Source organism: Gobius niger, assembly GCF_951799975.1.
Source record: "Gobius niger genome assembly, chromosome: 2".
NCBI classification, from domain to species: Eukaryota; Metazoa; Chordata; class Actinopteri; order Gobiiformes; family Gobiidae; genus Gobius; species Gobius niger.
In genome coordinates, this window is record NC_136853.1 from 40,328,734 (window position 1) to 40,349,247 (window position 20,514).

The following is a 20,514-nucleotide window of genomic DNA, read 5'->3' on the forward strand; positions in this document are numbered from 1 at the left end:
TTAAATACACCAAATATATATATTCAAAATATATTCATAGTTCGCAGTTATTTTGTTTTAAATGGGTGGGAAACAAAATCAAATGGAATCGTAAATCAAGTTTTTCATAATAAAATCGCAGATTTTTTGGGGGGGGGAAAAACACCCAGCTCTAAGTACAAGTAAAAAGTAGTGTCCCAAATAAATACTCAAGTAAAAAGAAAATGTTACTTGAATACTTGACATAAAATACAAGACAAGAAAACTTGTGAAAAGTAAAAATCCTAATATTTCCAAAGAAAATGACACATGTATTCAACATTTGGGGAACAAAACCCAACCTCCATATGGAGTTATAGTGAGTATGTACGGCTAAAAGAGATCCTGGGGACTCTGATTAACTCTTTATTTATTTTCAAAACATCCTGAAGACCAGTTTGTGGTCGAAACGTGTTGTTTATTATAACTCCATGTTCTGTTTCATCCTGGAAGAGCACCTCATTTGTATCTAAATATTTTTAAAGAGCGTTTTTTGACCCAGCGTCGCACTCCGACCACCTTCCTTTTCCAACCAAACCACATAAATTTTATGTGTCACGAGAAGCTTTTGTCATTTTAAAATGTGACACAAGTAACTTTTATTTTTATACTCAAGTAAGAGTATCCTAAAGTATCACTAACAGGACTGACTGATAGAACTACGCTAAAAAGAAGTTTATTCAAAAAGTTACTCAAGTACTTTTACTTAAGTAGCCTAGATGTAACGGAGTACCCGCCTCTGTGCTGTAATTCTGCTTATAAACTAATAACACTGATATCCCCAGCCCCTCGTGGATGTTCTGTCTTGTGGGACTCTGGTAGCTCACGAGCCCACCGCGGGGACCTGGGCTTTTATTCAAACAAACGACTTCCGCCGGAAACACTCCAGACTTTTGTTGTGGAAAGCCCAGAGCCAGCGGTCGCCATTATTCTCCCTGGCTTGACTGACGACATAAACGCGGATAAGTGCATTATAATCCGAATTTGACGCGAAACCGCCGTATTTCGTCTTCACTCGTGCAGTTTGCGCCGTATCTGCGCGTAAAAGCGAGGATGCAGCGGCGCTCGGGCACAGTGGGTGAGTCAAGCTAACGAGGGCGAGCTAACCGTGTGTTCTCCTCTGGACAGGACACGCATCTAGAAAATAAGCTCAGCTGCACCGCATTAAACAGCTGAGATTTGCTAGTTTGCGCCACCTACATTCTGCTCAAGTTGTTGCATAACACACAAACTTTTGATCGTGCTATTAATACGGGTAACGCACTCTCCGAATACGTGAAGCATCCGACGCGTTTCTGCGCAATGTTTCTGTTACAAATTGAAGTAGCTTTCCTTCCGGCTGCGCTCTTCCTCTTTACATCGCAAAGTACAGCCTCTGACTTCATGTAGCGAGTTAAAGAGTGACTTTCTCCGGGGGAAATACCAACGTTGTGCATTTTGGCGCTCGATTATGCCTGCAACGTCACAAACCCCTTGCACTGAAATTTCCGACGCTGTGCAATGTGTCTGCAGCGCCCCCCGCACTAAACCTGTGTCCCTGTGGTCTGGACCCCAGTTATCCACCGATGTTTGGATTAATTAACCTTTTTAAGATATAACTCTTTTAATGTATAGAGGATAGTGGATAATATTATATACTTGTGTCCATAATAAAAATAAAAGTATTTATTTATTTGTTTAGTCGGGACAGTGTATGACATGTTAATGAACAACACATGGGACTCATGCATGTAGGGCTGCAACTAACGATTATTTTGGTAATCGATTAATCTACCGATTATTTTTACGATTAATCGATTAATCGTTTGGCTGTGAAAGGTGCTTGGAAATTGTTTTTTTTTTTTTTTTTTTTTTTTTTATCACATAGAGCTGAAGTGGCGCCGCTTGAGGACATGTTGATGGAGTAAACTTAAAGTAAACCTTTGTAGGAGGCTCTTTGTGCTAATTCTGCTTCTGATTGGACGAGACAAAGACAGATATTTATGAAATTTACAATGTACAAAACACTGCAGACCCTCACTTTAAAAACAAAGTAGGTTTTCATCCAAAATACATAATTTTCATGTCTTTTTTGCTCTATTTTAGTCTGTGTTTACTAGAAAACGATTAATCGATTACTGAAATAGTTGACAACTATTTTAGTAATCGATTAGTTGTCGATTAATCGATGAGTTGTTTCAGCCCTACATGCATGTAAACACATCACGCCGGATTGTAGCCTTGGACTAATTTCCTTTTCATATTTCTTTTATTGAGGAATATTTCCACCATGTTTCACAAACAGTAGCAGTCTCTTTTAGTATTTTTACGTATCACGATACTCAGGGGCTGATCCGATATGTATTGCGGTACAATAAGTAATTATGATTTGTAGTATGTTTACCTTAAAGCAGTACAAAGTAACTTATTTACCTTAATAAATCCTTTCCGTAGTCCCTGTGGGGGTAATACAAGTGTTTATGGGATGATTGGAGGGTCTTTCACCTCCCCCTGGTGTCTCTGGACAGAAAACCATGTTTGCAACTTGACTGCCCCCGGTGCGGAGAAAGCAATACACACTAATGTAATCACGAAGAAGAAGCTAACATGCTAACGGGGAAAGCTAACTGCAGGCTAGCGCCACTTAAAACAGTATTTACAGCCAAGTTTGAGTGAAAAAAAATAGTTCCGTTGTATAATTGGATGCACAGTAACCCTCTCTCCCTTCGCCTTTCCTGTCAGCGTAGTATTTACTCTCCAAGACAATTAATAAATTAAAAAATCGTAACTTGCTACTACACCTGCAGTTGCGCTTATGGCCTCTAGGGGGAAGAGTTACTTAGTACTGCTTTAACATTTGTAGAAAGAAAACAGTCATGTGTCCAAAGTTTGTAAACCCAATGCCATTTGACAGTTTTTGAAGTGTTCGATCAAAAAGTGCATTAACATAAAATGTATCAAAGAGCCGTTACTGGAAAACAGGATAGTGCAGGATAAAAATGCCTCCAAACACAAGTATTGAAAGTATTGCGATACTTGAAAAAGTATCGATACTTGGTATTGCAGCACAAAGTATTGACATCTAAATCCGATCCGATATTTTGTCCCAGCCCTAATATCTGCACAAGAAAAAGGGTGGGGAAAGCCCCGCCTATACCGCTTCCACCCCTGCTCCCAGTAGTTCCTTACAAAATTTACAGCATAAGAAAAAAAAAACGGTAAAAAAGAAAATAAGAATAAAAAAATTAACTAAATAAAAAAAAATTAACAGTAAAAAGAACAAAACAAAACATCCATACACTCAGTCACGTGCGCATATTAATGGTAGCACTTATTGTTTACAGATTGCGTTGTATCATAGAGGGCATACACATGATGTTGAATCAAGATAGAAATTCTATTGGAAGGTCCGTTACGTATTGCACAAAGGCAGGCCAACTTTCGGCAGAATTGTCAGTTGTACCTTGTAGATGGCATCTAACTTTTTCTTTGGACTAATTTCCACCCGTTGTCCCACACTCGCACTGAAACTGGCCTATTGTACATGTTTTAGTGAGGGGTAGGGTAATCAAACACCTACTTAATGTTTGTTTTTGTTATCCCCAGGAATCGGTCTTCCCCTGGCCTCCCTCCGCCTCATGGCCTCCCCTCTGCAGCTGACCTACTCCTTCATTTGGCAGGTCATCAAGCAGAAAAATGTCAATCAGTTCGAAAAGGTGGAGGAGTTTGTGAACATGGTCACGCAAACTGTCCCCGACATCATCAGCTTCAAGCAAAAAGCTCAGCTTCTGTTGGGCCTCCGGGCGAAGGTAAACGTTTTCTACAAGCACGTGGGTTTATCCATCGCTCTGCTTGTGCGTAACTATTTGTCTTTCATAGATTATTTTGGATCTGCTGAACAAAGATGATCAACCAGACACTAAAGCCATTCAAACACTAATAAATAAGTTAAAGGTGCCTACATCAACAGGGGTATGAGCTATTTTTCTTCTTTAACCGAAGATTTATGAGACAACTATATGCATTATTAAAACTATTCCCTTACAGAAGGATACAGAGGTGGAGAAGTCGCAAACTAACTTCATGGTTCTCGTTCAAAATCTGCTTAAAAATCCGGCTGAGAGAAAGCAGTTTTTTAAGGTATTGAACAATAGTAATGACTGTTTTAGTTTGTTTTAATCTTAGAGTAACTGGCATGTGTCCTTTTGCTTTGCAGGAAGTGTTTCCGGTCCATTATGGCACAAAGTTTGACACAGCTCTACAGGCTTTGATCGCCGGCTTGGTTTGCAAACTGGAGCAATTTCTTCCTGTTCCCAATCTAACCCAGGTGTGAACAAATCTTCATCTTTATTTATCCCACACTTTGTGGAAGTAAGCTTGTATTGTCGCAACTTCCCCTCGGTAAACTGACGGAAGTGAGACTGCGGCAATCTGCTCTCATCCAACCACCACCAATCATTCACTCACACCACATTCACACTTAGCGTCTTGCCCAAGGACACAACGGCAGTCTGCACTTACTGGAGCTGAGATTCATGGGACGACTTGATCCACCTTCTTTGCCACTGTCGCCACTTGACCTATCTTTTACTAAATTATTATATATATATATATGGTTATACTGTTTTTTTCATTATTGATAATATATTTTATACAGTATTCCCACGCTGCATTCATTCAGTGTAAATGTATTTTGTTAATTGTAGGGCTATTATTGCAATGACAGTAATTGTGGTGTAAAAAACCTAATTCCAAATGTCGTCTGCAGCTCGGATCCATGATTTCAACTGATCCTGCGATTCTTGAGGCCTGTGGAGGCTTCATCCCGGACCCTGGTGACCTCAGAACTCTCCTTCTGCACCAACAAGCTAAAGGAATGCTCGGAGTTAAAGGTAGATGTGCATCTGTTGGACTAACATGGGCTCATGGAAATCAGATATTGATTTGGTGCATGTTAATCCATATACAGGAACTTGATCAGGTTTGCATAACATTCAGAGAAGTATCTATACATTTTTGACATATATGTTTGTGTCAACCACATTTTATCCAAAAGTACTGGTATTGTTTTCATCATCCCAGCCGTGTTCAATTAGGGCTGGGTATTTGCCACCTTCATAGTTCCTGATACTATGTCCACGATACGATACATATCGCGATGCAAGTGTATTGCGATGCAGTGTCCATAATACAAGATGTTTTCTAATGAATCTTAATAAAAAGAGGATCTTAAAGGTGCACAAAGCGGAGGTTTTATTATGCTGAATAAGGACCGCAATTTAAGCCTTTTATTGCAGTAGTTGGTGTGTATGATGTAGACAAACATTAAATGCTTTTTAAAAAAATATTTGCGTATCAGGATACAGCTGCCGCGATTTGATGCACATATTGTCACGTACTCCGTAACAATATAACAGTGATATGATATTTTGAGCACAGCCCTGGTTCCATGTAGTACTGATCATGTTAGTTCCAGATAGAGCTGAAAGATATATCGTTATCATATTGATATCGAGATATAAACATTCAAGATATTAAAATCGAAAAAGCAAGATATAAACTATATAGAGTTTCATAAATATCGTATTTCATTTAATTTATTTCAAGGATAGCCCCGTTGAGATGAACCATCTCTTTTTCAAGGGGGTCCTGTATCTTATCGAGTTATATCGTATCGTATCGAGATATCTGGCATGAATATGACATTTTTCCATATCGTTCAGCCCTAGTTCCAGATGTAACATTCATTGAAAGCCAAATATAGTGTGTCGTGGTTGAAGCATTGTAGTATAGTCTACTTAGGTTATTTTTTTGTAACGGCATTCTACCAACCCTACATTATACACATTGATTGTATCCTTTCCATGTAGTAATTAACCAAACTGCATTGCAACACAAGTAGACTATTATTGCGTCATGTTATCGTCACAATGTTGTCAGCTTTGGACATCTAAAAGATATCACAATTTGCCAATAACAAAAATCAACTTTTCTTTTCTGCAGCGACGGTCTCTTCCTCTGTTGGGGACTGTGTGCTGTCTTCACTCGCCTTCAGGCCCAAAGCTGCAGAACCGCCTCTTCCTCCTCCTCCTCCTCCTGAACCTCCCAAACCCACTGAAGAAGCCCAAAACGACACGTTCCCCGACTCCCCCAGTGACACGGGGGACTTGGGCGTCATATCGGATGAAGACGACGACAACTCAAATCCCTCCTCTTCTTCAGCACAAGACAAAGCGCAATACAGTGAGACGCCAGGTGAGGGGAGTGTTGCAGAGGGGAAAAGTGCTTGCACAGCAGAAAAAGAGAAAGACCCGACAACCCCGACGCAGGCAGAGAAACCAAACTTACAAAAGACACCGGGCAAAGCTATCCCATTCAAAGTGGTCCAAGTGCCAGTCAAACCCTCACCTGCTCCACAGACACCAGGGGATGCAGCGGAGAAAGATTCCCAAAAACCCCAAACGCAACGGGTCACATTGCATCAATGGGTGTCACAAATTGCTACCAATTCACTATCACTGCCTGCCCTTCCTCCGCTTCCACCCGCACGCTATGATTACGACGACTCGAGTCCTACTATAAGAAGAAAAAAGCAAATCCGACCCCCCTCTGATAGATATACATGCGGTGTGTGTGACAAAAGCTTCCCTTATCAGTCCAAACTGATCGATCACGAGCGCATCCACACGGGAGAGAAGCCGTTCCTGTGCACCGCTTGCAACAAAACTTTCCGCACCCAAGCTTTCCTAAACAACCACCTGAAGACCCACAGCACGACGCGGCCGTTCGTCTGCGGTCAGTGCGGTAAATGCTTCACGAAGCTGCAAAGCCTGACGAAACACATGCTCGCCCACAGCGGTCAAAAACCGTTCTACTGCAACATCTGCAACAAGGGGTTCACTCAGTCGACCTACTTCAAGAGACACATGGAGTGCCACACCAGCCAGATGACATTCCCGTGCAAGCAGTGCAACAAAACGTTCCCGACGGCGTTCAAACTGGCCAATCACGAGCGCTGGCACACCCGGGACCGCCCCCACATGTGCGAGCGGTGCGGCAAGCGCTTCCTCGTGCCCAGCCTGCTGAAGCGACACATGGGATACCACATCGGGGATCGCCAGTATCTCTGCTCTCAGTGCGGGAAAACGTTCGTCTACCTGTCTGACCTAAAGAGGCACCAGCAGGACCACATCCCCAAACCGAAGATCCCGTGCCCCGTCTGCCAGAAGAAGTTTTCGAGCAAGTATTGTCTGCGAGTCCATCTCAGGATCCACACGCGAGAGAGGCCTTACCGCTGCACCATCTGCGAGAAAACGTTCACCCAAGTCGGGAACCTGAAAGTTCACATCCGGCTCCACACCAACGAGCGCCCGTTCAGCTGCGACGTTTGCGGCAAGACGTACAAGCTCGCGTCCCACCTCAACGTGCACAAGAGAACGCACACGTGCAAAAAGCCCTGGACCTGCGTGACCTGCGGGAAAGGGTTTTCCGTCCCGGGACTCCTGAAGAAGCACGAGCAGCTCCACATCAGAGAGGCCGACCCGGAGTTCGCTGCAAAGCGGAGGCACAGAGGCAAGCACAAGAAACACTCGCTGAAAAGGAAGTACGATGAGGAAGACGAAGCCAGCGACGACTATTGAACACGTCCCACACAGCTATTATCGAAAAATGAATTGTCACTTAGACTGTTTTTGATGACTTTGTAATATAATGACATTTTCTGCCTTTGTCCGGCGTTAACTGAAGAAAACAGAGAGGACTTCTTCCAAAAGTCCAGTGTAAATGGTGATTTTGTGTACATTTAAAAACCATGCTACCCTGCTTATAAAGTATAATTTATCGTGTATCATGTCCTGGAAACATCACAATCATCTAAAGTAATATCGACTGCATTTCCTTCTGTATTTGGAGGCATCATGTCAAAGTCAAATTATGTATCTCCGGAAACTGCTTTGTAAATAACCGCTGCAAATGTCTTAGCAACATTTCTCGAAGGTATAACGCAATTATCTAGTATACTTTTGTGACGTGTATTTGTATTTGACTAAACCAAGTAGTAGGTAGAACATTTATTTTGTATGTTAAGTGTTTTTTTTTTATTGTACCGCTACTGGTTGATGTGCTGTTCATTTTAAAGCTGTAATACGAGACCTTGGTTCAATATTTTGTTGTTTTGGTAGAAAATAAAGGTATCTGGTGGAGCCAATTCAGGTAGAGGGCGCTCTGGGAGGCTCTAACCCCAAAAAGGTTAAAGGGTGCGCCAATCCAGCACCAGGTGTGGTGTAATGGAGGCCAATGGTTTTGAGCGTGCGTGTGCTGTGTATTAATCTAATTACCCAAACTGTAAGTTCTTTTCATTTCATCATTTTGTTGCCTACAATAAATGGATTGGCATATCCGACAGGACATCTGCAATACTCTGTTACCTTATTTTCTCTCACAGTAATCACCTGCACATAGCCAGCACGCGTTCTTCCAACACTTAAAATACGCCACAACATTATGTCAAAACCAACTCTCATCGTGATGTTGGAGAAGTAAACGGCACTCGCCTATCGCCGCCTACGCTGAAGACCACCTGGCAGACTAAGCACTGGGTGCAAAGAGCCTACGCGACCTGGAAACTACCGGGCGTGGTGGGTCGAGGAGCTCGTGGTGAAACGCTGGGGGACTGGGTCTTACCGGAGCCACGGAGCGTGTCGACCGAGGTGGGCTTGGCGCAGCGGCGGAGCCACCGGGACAGACTGGGTCTACCTGGTGCGTAAGAGGAGCCATCTCGCTGGAGACGGAGAGCGAAACGGAGCCACGGAGGCGCTGGGTTTCGCTGGAGACGGATCGCGGAGCCACGGAGCTCGGTGAACGGGGCCGGAGGAGGGACGGTCGGTGCCGAACCGAGTCGGCAAGGTCGTGCCTAGGGCGGCCAAGAAGTAGACGTGTGGAGAGCCGAACCAAGTCGGCAAATCGTTCTTGGAGCGGCTATAGAGATTCTGCGGGCGCGTCTGGCCTGCCGCCTGCAGTAGCCTATGCGATGTTCTTCAAATTTGAGGTACAAAAGGCGCTACGGTTATAAAATAAATGGCCATTGAATAAAATGTGTGCACACGAACTAAACCAATGAATTAAATGAGCCTAAATTAAAAAAGCTTACGTAATTCCAATGCGCATTGGTGAAGACGACTGAACTGTACTAAAAACAAAGAAGAATAAATTAAAGACTGATTGTAAAGGTATACATTTAAAGGGTCGGTCTATTTTGTTTATAAAACAATACCTGCATTTTTTGTTTTGAACTGTATAAAGTAACTCAATTTTGATTGCAAAATGAGTGACATTGGGTTGCCACTTTTGTTAGACGGTGGCAATGACGCATGTGAAAAAACTGGGGTTGTTGAAAGCAAAAGAGTGATTAAATTAACAAAAAAAGCACTTCTTGCAAAAATTGATGAACTGGAAAAAAGAAGGAAATCTCTGTTGAATAAAGCTGCTAATGTTAAAGAACAAATATGTAAGTTGATGTCTGATAATGGGTCATGTGATGAAGTCAAAGGTATCTTTTCTCAATATGAAATTCTTGTTAATGATGCCAAAGATGCACATGAATGTTTATTGGAGTTTTTACCTGCTTCTGACAAAGACAAAAATGAAGTGTGGTTTAAAGCAAAACTTCTAAGTGTTACTGACTGTGTTGAGTCTGTGACAGAGTATTTGAAGGGTACAACGAATACTGAATACAGCCAAAATGAGCATGAACTTAAACACGCAGATGATATAAAACCAGGGGACAGTGCATCTAATGTGAGCTTCAAATCCTCAAAATCAAATCGCTCCACCAGATCCTCAACTTTAAGGGTCCAAGCAGAGGCAAAAAGGGCAGCCTTAATTGCCAAAGAAACTGCATTACAAGAAATACACAAACTTCAACAAATGTCAATACAGCAAAAACAAGAGCGTGAAGCTAAAGAAATAAAAGAAAAACAGGAGTGGGAAGCACAACAGGAGGAAATGAGGAAGAAAATTGAAACGGTGGAATTGGAGGCTGAAATTAAAGCTGCTGATGCCGAACTTGCAGTCCTGGAGAAATACAGCGATGGCATGAACTCCTACCTTTCAAAGACAAGGAAAAGCATCACCACTCCTACCACTGAAACGAAACCTGTTCAAGTTGAAATAACTCCTGCAACCAAACCAAAAAGTCTGCAAACAAGAACTTTTGCTCCTACTGTCCAGCCAAACATTCAAGGGACTCAAAACTTACCTGCAAACTCACCTGTACAATTACCAGAGCTGGTTCAATTTCTCCAAAAGCAAAATGACATTTCAGATCTGCTAATACAACAACAAAATGCTGCACAGCTTCCAGCCAGAGACATCCCGATTTTTGACGGAGATCCACTCAAGTTCACAGTATTCATCCAAGCGTTTAAACATTGTGTGGAAGATAAATGTGCAAACAAAGGTGACTGTCTGTACTTTTTGGAAAGGTACACAAGGGGGCGTCCTAAGGAACTGATTCAGTCTTGTTTACACATGGCTCCTGAAGTTGGCTTTGAAAAGGCAAAGACATTATTAAATGAACATTTTGGGAATGAAACGAGACTCACAAATGCATATATGCACAAAGTACTTACCTGGCCAGTCATCAAAGTTGAAAACGTGTCTCTCTTACAAGACTATGCATTATTTCTTCGTGGGTGCAACAACGCGATGTCTGATCTCACAAACCTTAATGAACTGAACATGTCATCAAACATGAAAACTGTCATTTCAAAACTCCCATATAAAATGAAAGAACAATTCAGGAACGTGGCATGTGATATTCAAGAAGCCAACCACCGCAGACTAAACTTTAATGACATTGTGAACTTTGTTGAACGACAACTAAGGATAATTTCAGATCCAATTTTTGGAGACATACAAACGCAAAATGTGGACCGTACTAAGCCTGTTAAAGCAACAGAACTGTTCAAACCAAAGCCAAGACATGACAACTTTGCAGTCAATGTGTGTCAAACTAGTAACCCACAAATCAAGGATAAAAGTGAAAGAAGCAAAGAAAGTAATGCAAATACATTCAAATGTTTGTTTTGTTCACAAACTCATATGCTCAACAGCTGTCAACAGTTCAATGAAAAGCAACATCGTGACAAAATAAGTTTTCTGAAAGAAAAGGGAGCTTGTTTTAAATGTCTGAGACTGGGTCATTTCGCTAAACAATGCCATAAACCCATGTCTTGCAACAAATGTAAGCTGAGCCATCCTACTGCTCTACACACTGTAACAAAGGTTGATAAAGCGGTAAGCACGAATGTTATTCAGCCATGTACAACTGCAAATACCACAGTGTCGTCTCAGTCATGTGTGAGCCATACCGGGGCCGGTATTTGTGGTAAACTTTCAATACTCCCTGTTACAGTCAAGTCTAAAAAGGGAAACAAACTTGTTCAAACTTATGCGTTTTTGGACAACGGTTCAACTTCTACCTTTTGCACTGAGAGTTTAATGAAAAAGCTGAATCTTACGGGAAAGAAATCCAAGATCAGTCTACTAACAATGAGTCCAACCACAACAACTTCTACATACATTCTAAATGATTTGGAAATCACAAGTCTTGATGGAACTGAGTTTTATGACTTACCTGTTGTTTACACACAAAAGCAAATGCCTGTGAACACAGCCAACGTCATTACAAAAGAAGACATAAAGCAATGGACTTACCTGTGTCAAGTTGAGTTACCTGAGATCGATGCTGAAGTGGATCTGCTGATAGGCACAGATGCCTCGAAGTTTCACGAACCCTGGGAGGTTGTGAATAGCCAAGGTGAAGGACCTTACGCCACGAGGACCCTGTTGGGATGGGTTGTAAGTGGCTCTAGTGAAAGCTGTGGTGACAAGTCTGATGTACACAGTCATTGTTCTACTGTAAATCGCACTTCAGTACTCACTCTGGAAAGTCTCTTGGAAAAACAGTATGAACATGATTTCAAAGATTTCAACAAAGATGATAAGGAAGAGTTTTCTCAAGATGACAAAAAGTTTCTGCAGATTATGGAGGAATCTGTGAAGTTTGAAAATGGGCACTACAGTCTAAAGTTGCCATTTAAAAATCCAAGCATTGAGCTCCCGAACAACAGGTGTGTTGCTCAACAGCGCCTCAATGGTCTAAAAAGAAAAATGGAAAGAAATGAATCATTTCACAAGGAATACACAGCATTCATGGAAGAAGTATTGAACAATGGTTTTGCAGAACTAGTCCCTGAAAGTGAACTAAAACCATCTCAGAACAATATCTACTATATTCCTCATCATGGTGTGTATCACCCACGTAAAGGAAAACTACGTGTTGTTTTTGATTGCGGAGCAAAGTTCAAAGGAACTTCTTTGAACGACGAGCTTCTTCAAGGTCCAAATCTTACAAGTACATTGATTGGAGTGTTAATAAGATTCAGACAAGAACCACTTGCATTCATGTCGGACATCAAATCAATGTTCTATCAGGTCAAAGTTGCTGACGAACACAAGGACTTCCTCAGATTTCTATGGTGGCCTGATGGAGACTTGAACAAGGAACCTGCCGAATACAGGATGACTGTGCACCTGTTTGGAGCAGTTTCATCGCCGAGTTGCTCCTGTTATGCTTTGAGAAGAACGGCAGAAGATCATTGTGAGGAGTTTACAAGTGAAGTCGTTCAAACAGTCAATAAAAACTTCTATGTTGACGACTGCTTGAAAAGTTTGCCCTCAGTTGGCGAAGCAATACAAGTCGCTCATGATCTCAGTGATTTGTGTCACAAAGGCGGATTCCATCTCACACAGTGGATCAGCAATAATCGAAAACTACTTCAAGCAATACCAGAGCAAGATCATTCAAAACATGTTACAGTGCTTGATTTGGACAAAGACAAACTTCCAACTGAAAGAGCCTTGGGGCTACAGTGGTGCTTGGAAAAAGATCGCTTCATCTTCTCAATGGATGAGAAAATAAAACAACTTACCCGTCGTGGAATGCTCTCTGTGATTGCTTCAGTCTATGATCCTCTCGGCTATTTGGCTCCAGCAACACTTCAAGCTAAACTGATTCTGCAAGAGCTCTGTCGTAGAAATCATGGCTGGGATGAAGAGATTCCACAACAGTTAAAGCAACAATGGATCAATTGGCTATCAGAGTTGGAAAACCTATCCGCATTTGAAGCAGACAGATGCATTAAACCTCCTGATTTTGGCCTTCCTGTCAAAGCTCAAATTCACCATTTTGCAGACGCCAGCAACAATGGCTATGGCACAGTAAGCTATTTGCGACTGGAAAATCAAACAGGACAAGTACACGTGTCTTTCCTGCTTAGTAAAGCCAGAGTGTCACCACTAAAACCAGTCACAATTCCTCGTCTAGAACTGACTGCGGCTGTCCTAGCAACACAAGTGGACAAACTGATCAAGGTTGAGTTGCAACTTCCATGTAAAGAGTCCTCCTTTTGGTCTGACAGTTGCACTGTTCTCAAATACATTAATAATGAAAATAAAAGATTTCGAACGTTTGTGGCAAATAGAATCTCGATCATCCGGAAAGCATCGAACCCGGACCAGTGGCACTACATTCCAACTAAGGAGAACCCCGCCGACATCACTTCTCGAGGTGTTTCAATGCACAAACTATTGAATACAAAGACGTGGTTAACTGGACCCGAGTTCTTGTGGAATGTGCAACAAACTTGGCAGAAGAATCAAATAAACTTTGAAGATTTAGAAATGGATGACCCTGAAATTAAAGCTGAAATTTTCACAACTCAAATGGAAATTAATCCAATTGACAAACTCATCACTCACTTCTCAGATTGGAACAGGCTGAAAACGGCTGTTGCTTGGATATTGAAGATTAAAGAAACTCTGGGTGAACTGAGTAAAATGAGAAAAACCCTCTTACAAGACAACACTCCAGCGTATGTTGAACAAGAACTACGAAAAGTCAAAGGTTGCAAGAAAACTGCAAAGATCTCTACTGAAGACTTGAACAAAGCAGAAAGTGCAATTTTAAGTTTTTCACAAAACCAAAGGTTTCCAAATGAAAAAAATGCATTGTTTAACGGAAAAGGCATCAAAGGAAACAGTCACATTTACAAGCTGAACCCAGTTCTACAGGATGGTTTGCTAAGAGTTGGCGGACGATTGTCAAAAACAGCAATGCCTGAAGAAAGTAAACACCCGATCATTTTGGCAAAAGATCAACATGTTTCAAGTTTAATCATCAAAGATATTCACGAACAATTAAAACACACAGGAAGAAATCACGTCCTCTCCAAATTGAGAGAGAAGTTCTGGATAACTCATGCAAATGCAACAACAAGAAAGATCTTGTCCAAATGTGTTTTCTGCAAAAAGTTTAAAGGAAAACTGTGTCAACAAAAAATGGCCGATCTTCCCACAGAAAGAATAACTCCGGACTTGCCTCCATTTACAAATGTTGGAGTCGATTACTTTGGACCCATTGAAGTTAAGCATGGGCGTTCTCATGTAAAGCGATATGGAGTAATATTCTCATGCATGGTCAGCCGAGCAGTCCACATCGAGGTGGCACATTCGTTGGACACAGACTCATGTATCAGTGCAATACGACGTTTCATGTGCAGAAGAGGACCGGTCTCACATTTTCGCTCAGACAATGGCACAAATTTCACGTCAGCTGAGAAGGAACTAAAGAAAATGATTGCAGATGTGAACCACGACAAAATTGAAAAAACACTTTTGTATGATGACATTAAATGGACATTTAATCCACCTTACGCTTCACACCATGGAGGTGCTTGGGAGAGTATGATCAGACTGATTCGGAAAGTGCTATGTTCTGTTTTACATCAGCAGACACTCACGGATGAGGCTTTACTCACGGTGTTATGTGAAGCAGAAGTCATTCTTAACGACAGACCTATAACGAAGGTATCTGATGATCCTAATGACCTGGAACCATTGACACCTAATCATCTGCTCACTCTAAAACGCAAACCAACACTTCCTCCTGGTGTCTTTGACCAGCAAGACGTATATGCTCGTCGAAGATGGAAACAATCGCAATATATCTCAGATCTCTTTTGGAAGAGATGGTCAAAAGAATATCTATCAAACTTACAAGAAAGACAAAAATGGAATCAGTTGAAAAGAAATCTAAAAGTTGGAGACATTGTCGTCATTGCAGACTCTACAGCTCCACGTAATTCTTGGATGATTGGAAAAATAATAAATGTGTTTCCAGACAAGTATGGAGTGGTTCGATCAGTTGAAATCAAAACAAAAGCAAATATCATCAAAAGACCAGTAACAAAGCTATGCATGTTGCTGGAGAATGACCCATAATTTCTATTGTTCCCTTTTAAATATAAGTAAAAAGGGCAAATGTTGCATGAAGAAAGTAAAGCAACGAAAAATATTGTCATTGAAATATATATATATATAAAAAACTTTAAATTCTTGGTCGGATATGTATTTTTTGTTATTACCATGTAATGTAATGTAAGCCAATTTGGCTCCACTTTATTTAATTATTATGCCAAGGCCATAGATAATTAGGGGCCGGTATGGTGGAGCCAATTCAGGTAGAGGGCGCTCTGGGAGGCTCTAACCCCAAAAAGGTTAAAGGGTGCGCCAATCCAGCACCAGGTGTGGTGTAATGGAGGCCAATGGTTTTGAGCGTGCGTGTGCTGTGTATTAATCTAATTACCCAAACTGTAAGTTCTTTTCATTTCATCATTTTGTTGCCTACAATAAATGGATTGGCATATCCGACAGGACATCTGCAATACTCTGTTACCTTATTTTCTCTCACAGTAATCACCTGCACATAGCCAGCACGCGTTCTTCCAACACTTAAAATACGCCACAACAGTATCTTCACTGAATATTTTTTGTCGGGTCTTAAGTAACTCACGACTTTAAGAGGTTTTGGTTTAAGAATCGACAAGCACTGTGATTAAAAAAAAGTGTAGTCAGCTTTATTGTCACACTTTTCTCACCCTAGAGTTAAATAAAAGCTTAAACCCTTGACCCCGTTGACATTGCCTTTGACAATGGGCCCTTTTTGCAAAATAGTCAATAATGTTGAAAATAAGTATGAAACAAACAATAAGATTAATGTGATCAGAAAAACAGACTCAACTAATTTTCTCCACCATTTACATCAAATCCTTAAAACCTGGAAACTCAATGTTTTTAAGTGTTGTCGCCTTTAATTGAGTCTTTTTTTGAGTTTTTTCCTTACCTTTGTGCTACTCTTTTGCTGTTGTGTTCTACACTTTGGTAAACAATGTGGTAATGTGACAACCAGCCCCTTTCATATGTAAAGCACAGAGAATAAAACTATATTACAGAATGCATTCAATATTTAGTGTCCACATATAAACTAACTTTTAATCTGAACACGTGCTAAGACTTCGCATTTCTCTTTGCTCTGGTTCATCGCCCCCTCGATCACCTCCTTTGAACTTCAGTGTTAATTGTGACGCAGCTAAAATAATCCCAAAAGAGGTGATTACTATGGCAGTACGAAACGGAACCAGGTGTCGTCTTTGTCCGTCTTCTAGCGTCTTGTCCCAGGGCAGAGGGAGCACAGAGGGGAGACCCAGCATAGGTTCCCCGACCAGAGCTCGCAGCAGGAGGCCCAACACAAAACCACAGCAGGCCCCGTAGTGGTTCACCCAGCGGGACAGGAAGAGGATGCAGATGACCTGGGGCGTCATTATTGAGTACAGGACATCGGAGCTGATGATCCAGAATAAGACCACAGAGGAGGTGGTTGTGGCCAGCAGCGCCCCCACCAGGCCACACAGGACAATGGACCCTCGCATCACCAACACGATGCTCTTCTCTGATGCCTGAAGGACAAAGCAATTAACCCTGGTCACCGCAACCAACCCCACCTGATGTGACTGTACCTTTTTATAGAGGATGTTCTTGTAGACATTTCTGGAGATTTGGGAGGCAGCTGACAGAAGAGCAGAGTCCACTGAAGACATGACTGCTGCAGCGAGTGCCCCCATACCGATCAGAGAGACGAAGAAAGGACAGAGGTGCTGAAGAGCTAATGGCAAGATGAGACCAGCCTTTCCCTGCTCGTAAGGACTGGGCGACCCAAAGGAGGTCTGGTTCCAATCTGAGAAAAGCACATACACCAACAATGAAAAACTGCGTCTCATACACAACTACACAGTCATAATTACCCACCTGTGGATGCAGCCACCGCTCCGACAAGGATCGATGGGATTCCCAGAATAGGACACAAAGCTGCTCCAGCGAAACATGTGATTTTAGCCTGAGCATCTGAGGCCGCAGAAAGCACTCTTTGGTAAAATAATTGGTAACAAACTCCTCCGATGGTCTGGAATGAAGCATATGACACTTCTAAGTTCTAGGCCTACAAGAACACCTTTAAGTGCTATATAATACAGTTTTAAGGTTGTTTCTTTTGTAATTTTATACAAGGCAGAGCTGTAGTGTTTTTTAGTGTTTGAAATTACATTGGGAATGGGTTACTAAAGTATTACCAAAAGCAGCAGCTCGTCTATCCAAAGGCCGCTATCTTCCAGCTTTATTTCGCCAATCCATGGTTCCTGGTATATTGGATTCACTGCAGAAACTGTGATGTTTGTGGCAGAGGGGCTTGTCAGGATAAACGGCACACAAATCCACTGCGACATAAGGATAATTGATGAAGAGTTTATGTATTCCTTGACTGTGTCTTTGATAGAATCCTACCAGTCCAACGAGCATGAAGACAAGCTGTATGACGTCAGTGTAGGCCACTGAGTACAGGCCTCCCATCACAGTGTAAATTACAGCCACAGTTGCAGAGACGCCTACAGCCAGCGAAGAGGGGATGTCCATCACCACACTTAGTGTCCCTCCTGTACGGATACACGCTTGTACACTTTAAAGCAGAGCTCTGTCACAATAGAATAGGTATCACGATATAAAGGGCTGGTACGATGTATAATGAGATTTCAAAAGAATATGCATACAATGTAATGGCCTTTACAATGTAGATTTATTTTAAATCTCGAATAAATATTGCATCCTGTGTAGAGTTGCCAGTGGACACATACACTATAATCATCTGGAGTGGATTAGTAACTTACCGAGAGCACCAAGAACACATGCAATCCAAAATAAATCTGCCATGATGACGGGGATGAACAGGACAGCAGCGATTGTGTTTCCGTATTTCTCCTGGAATGGGTCCATCAGAGTCACGTAGTTCTTTGATCTCATTGGAGTTGTAAAAAACAATCCACCTGGAGCCAAATAGTTTATCAAGAAACATCACTATGTGTGTATGTAAATTATTAGATTAAAGTCTGCACTGACCAATAATGAGATTTAGAGGATAGGCAATAGGTCCAAATGCCCACAACAGTCCTTTTTTTGGATCATAAACCGTTTCAGCAGTGCCCAAAATGTAGCCTCCTCCCACCCAAGTAGCTTGAAACAAACATTGTATTAAAAGCAATATCAATATTAAAGTAATATAATTTGAACTACTTGTACCTGTCATGGTGAAGATGCTGATTAAGAGGTTCAGGTTTCTTCCGCCAACCACTGCGATTTCACTGCGTCTCCCTGTGCATTTCCTCTCCTCCTTTTTAGACTTTCTGGATGCCCAGATGCCAATGCCCAGAACAATGCTGTAAAATATCCCGATGGAGAGCAGACCCAGCCAGTTCACCGCCATCTTTTTTTTACCTGGACATAATGTGAACGGATCGCTCAGTTGTTTTTTAATGAAATATTCATTCACTCAGTAACACCTGTGAGAAACATGACCTCCAGCTGCTCCTCTCAGACTATCGGCAGAATAGCCTAGGGCAGCCATTTTTGCTCCCCAATCTCTCTGAAGATCCCATGGGGCCCTCCAATAGGCAAGGCAAGGCATGTTTATTTATACCGCACATTTTGTAAAAGGCAACTCAATCTCGATCTGCACTACACCCGGGGTTAAAGGGGCCTCGGCCATTTTACACCCTCGGAGGATATTATGGCCCAGGCCAGATTATACCGCCAATGATAACAGTTATGTTAAGTGATATGGCAAGAATTATAGACACTTTCACTGGGCCTTATCACAAATGTCACCTGATTGTTTTAAATAGTACGTATCTGTTTTTGCAAAAGATTGTTAAGCGTCATCAAACGGAGGATTTGCACTTTCCATGGCTTATAGTTATTATGGTAATTCAAGGCTTACAAAGTTGACATGTGATGCAATATAGCTCGGCCATTATTATGTTATTACCGATGTTCACAGTATTTTTTTTATTATCACAAAATCTCTGAAACTGGTCATGTATTTTTCTTTCTTCTCCTTAATGGTTATTTAGTGGTTATCTTTTTTTTTTTAACAATAACCACTTTGAGAACATAACAATATAAAAACATCTGTTCAGATTGTGAAAAGTTAGACAGGTATATGACATGGTACACTGCGAAAAGTAATTAACTAGATCAGTATAAACATCTCAATTTGAGCACAATAATCCAAATTTTAGCTGTTTTGACTAGTTAAGAAGTTCTTGGGCATTTGTCCTAGATTATTTCACTTGTTCTGAGACGTTTCTGAAGAGACTTGCAAAGCAGCTCGTAAGGAAATTTTTGTTCTGAGACTTCTTAAGACAAAGCTGCCACCGAGAAGTACTGAACTACTGCTGCGCATATACAAGGCCTACATCAGATCTCGATTGGAGTACTGCTCAGTGCTGCTATGTGGTATTGGAAAAAACATTGGTGAACTGTCTAGAAAGCCTACAGCGGAGATGTATCCAGCTGCCATACCGTGCAGAAATAGCACCTGAGCATTACAGAAGGCTGGGTCTGATCACACTGCAAACAAAACGTAACCTTGCACTGTCGCGTTTTGCATATAAAATGTGTCATGGACTTTCACCCAAAGCATTGGACCAATACCGTCCCACACAAAAGGTTCTCCCTTACAATGTACGCAGACCAAACTTTGTGTTGCCTGATGGGACGCTGCCTGTGGCGGGGGCAGTGCGAAGGTCGTGTTTTGTTCTGGCTGTACAAACGCTTAACATCCTGGACTATGGCTGTGTCTCTCAGCCTGGGTCTATGGGGGAGTTTAAGGGGTACCTGACAAGCAATTTCAGAAACGAACAGTTTGTGAATTTTCCATTTTGCTAGGACCTCCCTTTTTAATGTTTTAACTCTTCCAACGGTCTTATGGCCACGGAATCCAAATTTGTATTTTAACACTTGTTTCCTTTTGTGGTGGCGTATTTTAAACGTTGGCAGAACGCGTGCTGGCTATGTGCAGGTGATTACTGTGAGAGAAAATAAGTAACAGAGTATTGTAGATGTCCAGTCGGATATGCCAATCCATTTATTTTAGGCAACAAAATGATGAAATGAAAAGAACTTACAGTTTGGGTAATTAGATTAATACACAGCACACGCACGCTCAAAACCATTGGCCTCCATTACACCACACCTGGTGCTGGATTGGCGCACCCTTTAACCTTTTTGGGG

At 41.7% G+C, this 20,514-nt stretch overlaps 2 protein-coding genes across 2 annotated transcripts; one reads left to right on the forward strand and one right to left on the reverse strand.

The window, feature by feature from the left end:
- The first annotated feature begins 897 nt into the window (after window positions 1–897).
- On the forward strand, window positions 898–7,681 carry LOC306960106 (uncharacterized protein). Its single transcript, XM_079552427.1, has 7 exons — window positions 898–1,096; window positions 3,604–3,806; window positions 3,877–3,969; window positions 4,045–4,137; window positions 4,214–4,324; window positions 4,766–4,889; window positions 6,001–7,681. The coding sequence occupies exons 1-7, from the start codon at window positions 1,072–1,074 to the stop codon at window positions 7,635–7,637; spliced, it is 2,286 nt and encodes a 761-aa protein (XP_079408553.1). The 5' UTR covers window positions 898–1,071; the 3' UTR covers window positions 7,638–7,681.
- Window positions 7,682–16,312: 8,631 nt separating this feature from the next.
- LOC306960133 (high-affinity choline transporter 1-like) lies at window positions 16,313–18,708 on the reverse strand. Its single transcript, XM_079552471.1, has 8 exons — window positions 18,523–18,708; window positions 18,343–18,456; window positions 18,114–18,269; window positions 17,734–17,882; window positions 17,523–17,666; window positions 17,203–17,356; window positions 16,914–17,131; window positions 16,313–16,853 (listed from the first exon to the last, which is right to left on the reverse strand). Exons 1-8 carry the CDS (start codon window positions 18,704–18,706, stop codon window positions 16,389–16,391), a joined length of 1,584 nt encoding a protein of 527 aa, XP_079408597.1. The 5' UTR covers window positions 18,707–18,708; the 3' UTR covers window positions 16,313–16,388.
- Window positions 18,709–20,514: the final 1,806 nt, after the last annotated feature.